Raw genomic sequence first — 9,755 nt, forward strand, 5'->3', positions numbered from 1 at the left:
AACACATATGGAGACATCAACCATTTGTCTGAGGCAGTTTATCTTGGAACAGGACAGGGTCGGACACTTACTTTATCTGACTCACCACCTGAGCTGTAGTTCTCCTCAGAAGAGCCTGGACATTTTTGATCAGATCCACTTCCTGCAGAACACACAGTCATGTTATTGTATCCCCCTCTGCTGGTGCTTCGCTGTCACATTCAGATCAGGATTAAGGACTTCATTAAGAGTCATGTTTCAAGAGGGTTTATTGTCATATGCACAGGATGAAACAAAGTAGTGACACCGTACAATGAAATTCTTCCACAATAGAACAGTATAAAATAGAACTGAATATGTATACTGTAGTTTATGACAGGTATGAACAAAACTGCAGAATTAACCACCAAGTGAATTTCAAAGGGTTGTAACCTGCACTTTCCTTCTTTTCTGATCTGCAAAAACCTTTCAGAAAAACTCTCTGAGTTTATTAAATATAAAAATGCCTGTCCAAATAGAGCCGAAGATCTGTAAATATAGAGATGATTAATTTCCTTTTGAAGGACTAACTGAACATAAATATTGCCGCTCTAAACTTGAAACTTAATATACTGGCAATCTAGTGACAAAAAAATGCCACCTGGGAGATTTTGAAGACATTTCCAACTCATTATGGTGTGTAAAAATAAGGTCCACCATGGATGTGCATTTAATATTTTATTTACTGACAAATCTTAAAAAAACACCTCCAAAAGGGCTGAATGACTTAACCCTTTCATACATACTGGTCACTACAGTGGACAGTTATTCTACAGCTGTTTTTTTGTATATTCATGGGTTTTATTGTTTCAGTTCCATATCAGCCAACACAGTGGACTCTTATTCACCATCCCATAATACACTGACATTCATACCATTACTGTATCTTTATGTTCTTGATAAACCTGATCTGCAGTAACATGACTGAGGGTAAATCAATAGCTAATTGTTATTAGACTGTGATTAACAGTTTTCTAAAAACAAAAAGTTTTTTTTTTTTTTTTTTTTTTTTTTAATATTATCTCCATGAAGTAAGAACTACAATTAGAATATGATAAAAGGTGAGAAAACATCAGATTACCTGCATCAAAATGCTTTTGTTTCATAATTTTCACACAGTTTCTCTTTCTGATATTGTGTTCAAATACATGTTTCTTTGCTTAAAAAATTAAACACATGGTGTCTAAATGAGTGGACATGTTTGTAACTCCATGAGAGATAGATTAATCAAAAAAAAAAAAAAAAAAAAAAAGAAAAAGAAATTCAATCTCATTGTTTTTTTCATGACTAAAGAGGAATAAAAACACTCAAGAAAAAAATCTTGACTAAGGTTCTCATAATTCATGCATGAAAGGGTTAAAATGAGCTCATCTACAAAAACACAAAAAATACTAACAACACTTCAGACGGCCACAAACACAGGCACGGTTGAAAAACTGTGTGGCTTCCCATGGCTCAAAACTCCATTTCTGATCACTTGTGTCTCCCTTCTACAGGGTGTCCCATAAGTCTCCATACATTTCTTGACATAAACCATTTTTATTTATATAATATGCTCTATATGACTGCCATTTTGTCGGGAACACATTTCAATGCGTGTCCTCCACTGCTGAAGAACTATAAAGAAGAAATATAAAGAAATACATGTTAGAACCATATGTATTACGTCTCCTATGTATGGAGACTTATGGGACACCCTGTATAACCTCTGCCTGGCTGACTGCTACCTATGCACACAGGTGTGCAGGTAACCCTAGCAACCCAGTGCCTCACCACAAGTACCCGCCCACTTTCACACACACAACCACACACACACACAGCATACATCTAAATTGGCTACAGCACCTACAAAAGATACTCATTGATAAAAGCCCTAATAAAGCCAACCTTTGACATTAGACTTCAGCTTGGTTCCACTGACCTTCAGCAGCTCTTCCTCCACAGTGTCTCGGACCAGATCTGGCCCTGGTCTTCTAGTTCTGCAGGTCAGATTGTCTGTGGAGATGGCGTACGGGATCTCAGTTGCGTCCAGCGCCCTCTCCAGGCGGGTCTTTTGCGCCACCAGTGCGTCAGTGTCGGCCTGCAGCTGCTGGATGTGCTGCTGCAGCTCAGACTTCCAGTAGTGGATCTGTTGTAGTCTGTCCCCCAGAAGACGCGTCCCCTCGGCCTGCGCCTGCGCAGTCAGAGCCTCGGTGTCTTGGCTCAGAGTTTTGGAGTGTCTCTGGATCCTCTCCGCATCCCCGCGGTCGGTGGCGGCCTGCTGGAGGATGGTGTGGTAGTTGGAGAACCACTCCCCCGGGGTGTATTTAGCAGAGCGGTACCCGGCGGTGGCTGAACCCGAGGACGGCTGCGGGATGTCCGGGTCCACAGGAGGCTCTTCCTGCGGGACTCCTTGCGCCACCGGTCTGCCATCAAAGTGCGGCCTGGACACTAACACCTCCGAGCTCATTTTGTTTTTGTGCAATTTAATGAATCAACCAAAGAGATCAGCCAAAAAAAAAAAAAAGAGTGAAATCCAAAATGTATCAGGGTGTGATTTTTCTAGACCTGAGGCAGAACCAGTCCTGTGTTTGTTTGGAGTTGCCTGGATACATGAACTGACTGAAACAGTCTCAGGTATCTCATGAATAATCAATAAATACTTACCAAAAACACATCTTAAAAATGATATTAACATGAACAAGCATATCAGCAAAATCAGCTGAGAACTGTAAAAATAAGGGACATTAGAACAGATACTGCTGATAATGATGATGCAAATGTTATGAAGAATAATATCATATACTATGTAAGTGTGTGAGTTACAGTTTCTTAAATCCACAGCAGTGATCTGTGAATGTTACACCCAAAATATGTCAACAAGGCTTGTGAAAATGTGAATTCTTTACTTCTACATTATGATAAACAACATTTTATAGATATAAAATAGTAAATAAATAACTATGAAATTGTGAACTGTGAAAATGTTCTACTGCCAAGGTAATAAACAGTACTGTGAAAAAGTTCTCAGCCAACAGGTTTATTGGTTTAGTGAAGTTATAATGTCCACATAAATGCATTTCTGAGTCTCTGTGTTAATTAAGATGCAATGTGGAAATATGGAAGTATGTACTGCAGTAAAAGCAAAAGATTCAGGGAACAGCTTCTATAAACCAAAGAGGTGGAATTTACAAATGATGACTTTAGTAGAGCAAACAAACTGAAAAATGATCAACATGAACATATGAGCAAAATCAGCTGAGAACTGTAAAAGATAAGGGATATTAAAACCATCATATGAAGGGAAGACTGATGTAGAAAATATACAGTAACAGAGAAACAACTGCAAACATGTTTAATTTTGGATAATGGTGTAAATGGAATGTGTTGATCAGACTATGCATAGAAAATGTTTTACTGAGTTGGCTTTCTCTGACAAAACATCCCTTACTTTCACTATGTGTATTCATCAAATCAAAAAGTAGATGTGTTAGAATTTTCTCAATGCAGACAAGACAGATAGGATTATGTTTAGCCAAAATGATAGGTCAGAGGTCACCACACACCTTGACTCCATATAATTGAAGGCAACAAATCAAGCCAGAAACCTTGAATTTTAACAACCACACAAATGCTATCACTAAATCTGCCTATTACCACCTGAAAAACATTGCTAAAACTGAGTGGGTTTTTTTTTTATATTTGTCTAAACAAGATGCAGAAAAACCTGCTCATCCGTTCATATTTTTTTTGTTAGATTAATGTAATGGCTTGTTTGCAGGTCAAAAACTCGGTCAGGTTTCAGGATATATGAGAACCTTCCTGTCTCTTGTTTTTCCATTGTGTAGAATTGGATTGCAGTGTTGTTTCTTCCTTGTATTTCTGTTCATAACTGAAATTCCCGCAATAAGTTCACTGTCTTTCCAACTGAGTCATGGCCAAAAGAACCAACCAGTATATAATAACACTCCTCAGTAGGATTGCACAGACATAGAAAAAGCAAAGTGATCCAAAAACACATCATAATAGGTAGAAAGACAGCCAGCTCAAAATAAACTCATTCAATTGTTTTCAACTTTAAAATGCCTTTTTAAAAAACAAACAAACTTGTAACCATATTTTAATGCAACTACAGTCATGTATCAGTGTGTGTTACTACTAACACCTTTAATTATGACTGTACACATTCTACTGTTCTATTGGGTTCCACCTTCAGCTTAGATCCAAACATACTGATGATATGAATAAGTCAGTACACACATAGAAATATCTAGTGTTGAATTATATTTGGGATTTTAAATGAAAAAATCTCTATCGCAAATTAAATCAAAATGAAAAATGTCGTGAGAAATTACTTAGAGAATATTTGTAAATGACCTGAATAAAACAATACTTTGACCTTTGGCAAACATTCTGCATATTTCTGTGGCTCCACCTTCATTGTCACGGGACACCAACATTTCTGTTATTTTATTTTTTCCTCATTGACAGACCTGAAGGAGAAAATTTCCAGATTCCTGCACAACCTCCAAACTACTTCACAGGGTAAGTGAACGTACTTGTCTCCTCTTATGTCTGACTTGGTGTTTTTGTATCTATGTAGAAAAATGACGCCAAGTTCACTACAACCAGTGTAGGTTTTGTTTAATACGGACAGACAAGGTACAGCAAGTTTATTTATAAAGCCTGGAAATAGATGGAACATCCAGATCAAACTATTGTAAAAATGTAATTAAGAGAAAGAGTTAATCATATACAATCATAGTAAAAGGTAATAGAATAATATTAAAATGACTGAAAAGATAATACAGTAGTGACAGACTGACATAGCAATAAGAATAGAATGTAAGGTAAAGGGTTCTTGAAAAATCCAGTTTTCAACCTGGATTTATGTTTGAGGTCAATCAAACCTCTATTGACTGTTTTTTTTTTCAGTTTTTGGGGAATAAGAGCTAAAACAACTAGATTTCTTATTTTAGACTCTAGTCTCGACCAGCTGTCCTGAGTTGGTTTATATTCTGTAAATAGAACTGGACATGTTCCTTTACATCAGTGGTTCTCAGTCTCACCCCAACAACATTGTAACAGTGGTGCAATTATAACTTTTCTTGAAAGACGTCAAGATCATAAGAATACTTTTTGCTTTTCCTTGACCAATTTTTTTGTGCAAATTAAAAATTACTTAGATTTTTGCTTGAACAATACAAATAAGCTCAACAAGGCTGGTCCCTGAGACTATATTTTTCCTAATAAAAATAGAAAATGTGCATTTATCTTACAACTATTTGTTTTTTAAGAACCACAAACAAATTTTGGCAACACAGATGAACATTTTAACAATATTAGTGGCTGCAATGAGCCCATTTACATTGCATGTATCAGAACATTTAAGTGCAAACTGTACAAAAACAGAAACATTACACATTTTTCTTTTCCAGTCCAATCCTTGTCTGTCCTCCAAACCTAAACTCTTTGTTTAGTCTAGTGACAGATCACCATTGCAGTAGATTTGTTTGTGTGTCCCTAAAATGAGTCCAGGGTGCTCCAAGGAAATACACATGTATTTGAACATTAACAATTGAAGACAGTGTCTAATCATTTGAATAGCTCATTTATGGTATTAAGAAATTATTAAATAAAAAGGTCAAAATGGAAAGTGGGAAACCAGTCAAGCCAGACATGAAACCACAAGTGAGCGAAGAATTTTCTTAAGCGAGACCTCATGTAAGACATCACCAAGACATTCAGATCACATCTACATATCATTATTTGGTCCGGACCAAGGATCAACGTCCGCAAATTGAAATCAAAGCCAAAGCTAATGCATCTTAAAGTGTAATACCACTGATGCCCACTAGATGCTGACCAGCCCAGTTGGATGTGTAGAGTTTGTATTTATTAAATGGAACATGTTTCTTTCCTGACAGAGCTCTACAGCAGTACTGGTTAAGAAGTTAAATTGTACTACTCTAAGACTGCCTAATGGTTTTCTTGTAAAGTCTACTGTTACTTTATTACAACACAACCATAAGATACCTCCAGCTACACTGGTCTAGCCCTCCAGAATAAAAGTAATGAAACCAAACAAGTTCACCAAAAAAGAAAAAAATACATGAAAAATGCTTGTTGGCTGTAGTTTCCAAGATACAGTCCAGGGATAAAATGTGAAAATCTGTAATTTTATATATTGTATAAATGTACATAAACCAAAATAACACTTTATCATATACATTGAAAACATCAGCAAATCAACACTTTTGTCATTTGTTTTTCGTCATTTGTGTAAAGATAAGACACTTATAAGAGTTTGTGTGGTCAGCAACATCTTTTGCAACTATAACTGTCATTTGTCTGACAAAACTTATGATCACATCAAGTTCAGTCAAAGTTTTGTTAGTCTATGGATGGTCACAGAAGTCAACTGGTTATTATACAAGCAACCGTTCACACAAAATACTTGTTTATTCAGGAAACTGTGCGGTGTTTAAATCCAATTTAAATACAGTACACAAAGTTGACATTATGGTAAACATAAGTGTGTCAATAAATACCTGAGATAGTTTTGGGCTATATGAAATAATAATGTTGGTCACCAATGCAGCTAGAGTTTTTAGTAAGTTAGCAGCCCTTGTTCTTTCCCAACTCCACCCTTTTGTCCAGATATGGTCACTTCTGGCTGTCCCTTCACAGTCTAATCACACCATCTTGTAGGTATCATTATAATTTACACCACTTTGCAATAATCAAAATTAATTATTTATTTTGAGCTTTCATCTTGAAATAGTCAAGATGAGGTTTCAAGTTAATGTGAACTGCAGCCTATGTGACAGGGTGTGGTTGGGACCCAAACGCAGCACACCAGAGCGCAGAAACAGTTCAAAAGAGTCTTTATTATTACAAACAGCAGCATTGACAGAAGGCGTAGCAGAAGACCAAAGGCAGGCAGGTTTACTGGGAGACAGGCGAAGAGACATGGTCCAGGGCAAAAGGCAGAGTCAAAATCAGGAAAATCCAGAATAACCAAACTCAGGGTCATAGACTGAAAACAGGTCAGGTTACCAGGACTGAGGCGATGAGATGTGGTCGGAGCAGGCAGAGTCAAAAAACCAGGAAGATCCAAACCACAGTTCTCAGAGTCAAGGGCAGAAAGCAGGTCAGACTACCAGAACAGAAGCGAAGAGGCGGAGTCAAAAACAGAAAAGGTCAACAATAGACTCACAGGAACAGATAAAAAATCTGGCGAGTCAGGATGACCCACAGACGACCTGGAAATGAGTAACAGAGCAGGAGCTGCTTTTATCCTGGCCCACTGATTACAGATGCACCTGTCAGTTCAGCAGCAGGTGAAACCTATGTTGCTGATGAAATGAGGTCAGCAGCAGAGCAGACTGACAGCCCATCCATCCTTCAGATAAACATTCACTTAAACATGAACTGAAACCCATCTCATCTTTTCCCATCAATGTTTTACAACATAATCTTTACATCTGACCTGGACAGACTTCTACCTGAAGCCAGTCACACATTACATGGTAGTGTCAGAGTTATGGGCTATCAAAGTCACTGCATGTTTACTGGGACCAGATCTCATGTGCTTTGTATACTCTCAGTTAAAAGCCATTGCCATGGGTGAGATAGGATTCAATTTCAAGTTGAAATGTCACCAAACCTGCTTGAGTTGCGCATTGAAACCTGTCTTGGTTGTAAAATGCCATGGTCTTGAACAGCTTGTTTTCACTGTATACAAATAAATACGATATAGAGTTCCACATTAGATCTACTCTTAAATATCTCCTGAATTTACCTTCTTAACCTACTTTGTCAACATTTTTTCAGTGACCAGAATTAACCAATTTGGATAACGAAATGTCCAGTTTTTGGTTGATTTTGAGTTGTTTTCCTATTCTTACACTCTGTTCTTCTCAATTAGACTGGTAATATGGAGGCTCAGGAACCTCCTCCTTCAGACATTGTTTGTCCTCTGGATGAGGTCTTTCAATCTGTCCTGGAAATACCTCCACCTCCATACACCACTCCTCCTCTGGATGAAGGAGTCTTTCAAACTGTCCCGGAAAGACCTCCACTACCTCAGGTTGTCATACAACAACAACAACGTAAGAAACCATAGAACACTTCCTCCTTCATTAATGATTTTTTTTTTTTATCTTAAATGTAATATGTAACTTATCCTATATATTTATAATTGCATTTTAAATGTATTGTCCTACATTACTGACTATGTGAGTCTGTTTTTACAACCGTGTTACATAAACTCAACCAAACCAAGGAGTCTAACAAAGGGTTGTTGAAGTTTTACTCTGAAAATTCATGCTCCCACAGTAGAAAATTTGGTTTTCACTTAGTTTCTGAAGAGTGTTCTATTAAAATTGTCTTAAAACACAAATGGCTTCTGAAGTTTTACCATCTCTGTTTTCCTGCAGGATAAAATGAGTGAAAGTATCAACATAACAAATGTAATTATCTGTTAAGGCAAATACAAGGCATTGGTACCAGTGTCAGTGATTCGGAGTATGAAATAAGGAAAACATGAGCAAGGGTCAAACACTGAGAGCGGGAAATTCAACAGAAGTACCAATAAATAAAATAAAATAAAATAAAATAAAATAAAATTAAATTAAAATAATCTGGAATCAGAAAACATAGGCAAGGTCCAAAAACAAAAGAGAAACAAAAGGAACACAAAAACATGTTGAAATGCAAACATATTAATCACTACAGACATTATCCAATGGAAAAATATGAATTATTTGCCAAGTTACATACAATTAAGAACAAAAAATAAAATACATTTTTAAAATTGCATAATAAATAAATCAAGTATCAAAAAAGTTATGTATTGATTTTAGGAGTATAACTGTATTTTCATTAAGTGTATTTAAAGTCATGACTGTAACTAAATACAAATGCATCTACTCCGTTACCTCCCAAACTTAACATAAGGGTCTTTGTGCCTCCACTTGCTGTCCAACCAAGACATTTGTGAAATATGTCTGTATCAGTTAATGCACTACACTTTTCTTTGTCAGCTCCAGCTGTAGTCCCACAGGCTTTCCAGTACACAGTCCAAACTCAGGCCACACAACCTGGTGGTGAGTGTCTCTCCTCAACCTTCTTTCTCTTGCACCATAATATCAAAAATTTTAACAGTCATTTGTTTTTTGAGGTATGGAGTGTGTTTGTTTTTACACTCAGTGAACCAGATGGTGGTGATTCCGCAGAGCTTACCAAGAGACTGCCCTGGACAGATGCAGTGTCCTTGCTGCCACAACACTGTAACGACGCAAATCTCATACAAGAATGGTTGGGTGACCTGGTTGATTGTTGCGACGCTGTTTTTGTTTTTGTGAGTTGAAACGCCAACACACGCACGCACACACACACACAAACACATCCACGCACACTCTCTCTCTCTCTCCAATACCATCCTACTATGTATGTGTTAGTTGACTGTATTGTGCTGTTCTTCAACAGGTGCTGGCCTTGTTTCATAATCCCCTTCTTTGTGGATTCTTGCAAAGACGTGGTGCATTCCTGTCCCATCTGTAACAATGTCATCCACATTCATAAGTTAGGAGGCTAGTAATTTTTAGGAGACAGACAAATCTCTCTTGTGCTCACATCAGTTATAATATAGAACATTACACTACTCTTACATGAGCATAATGAGCCATGATTACATTCTTTCATCTATTTTTTTTTTTTTTTTACATATTTAAAGGGGCTTTATGTAATATTTG

General features: G+C 37.0%; 2 protein-coding genes across 2 annotated transcripts in view; one reads left to right on the top strand and one right to left on the bottom strand.

Moving 5' to 3' along the window:
- The window catches only part of tekt4 (tektin 4), a 7,180-nt gene extending 4,713 nt beyond the window's left edge, over positions 1-2,467 (bottom strand). The window contains exons 1-2 of the mRNA XM_030144747.1: positions 1,940-2,467; positions 72-142 (exon numbers count right to left, since the gene is read on the bottom strand). Of these exons, the coding sequence (XP_030000607.1) occupies positions 72-142; positions 1,940-2,467 (599 nt within the window). The remainder of the gene's footprint in view (positions 1-71; positions 143-1,939) is intronic.
- A 5,469-nt stretch (positions 2,468-7,936) lies between these two features.
- Positions 7,937-9,598, top strand: LOC115417657 (lipopolysaccharide-induced tumor necrosis factor-alpha factor homolog). The gene is made up of 4 exons (XM_030131676.1): positions 7,937-8,111; positions 9,045-9,107; positions 9,211-9,361; positions 9,490-9,598. Exons 1-4 carry the CDS (start codon positions 7,937-7,939, stop codon positions 9,596-9,598), a joined length of 498 nt encoding a protein of 165 aa, XP_029987536.1.
- Positions 9,599-9,755: the final 157 nt, after the last annotated feature.

Source organism: Sphaeramia orbicularis, chromosome 1, assembly GCF_902148855.1.
Source record: "Sphaeramia orbicularis chromosome 1, fSphaOr1.1, whole genome shotgun sequence".
Lineage (NCBI taxonomy): Eukaryota > Metazoa > Chordata > Actinopteri > Kurtiformes > Apogonidae > Sphaeramia > Sphaeramia orbicularis.

Bases quoted from the DNA above. Each gene is read 5' to 3' on its own strand.
- LOC115417657 (XM_030131676.1), top strand. From the start codon at position 7,937: ATGGAGGCTCAGGAACCTCCTCCTTCAGACATTGTTTGTCCTCTGGAT. The intron at 9,108-9,210 runs GTGAGTGTCTCT...TTTTACACTCAG, and splicing joins TCAGGCCACACAACCTGGTG to TGAACCAGATGGTGGTGATT. The intron at 9,362-9,489 runs GTGAGTTGAAAC...GTTCTTCAACAG, and splicing joins GCGACGCTGTTTTTGTTTTT to GTGCTGGCCTTGTTTCATAA.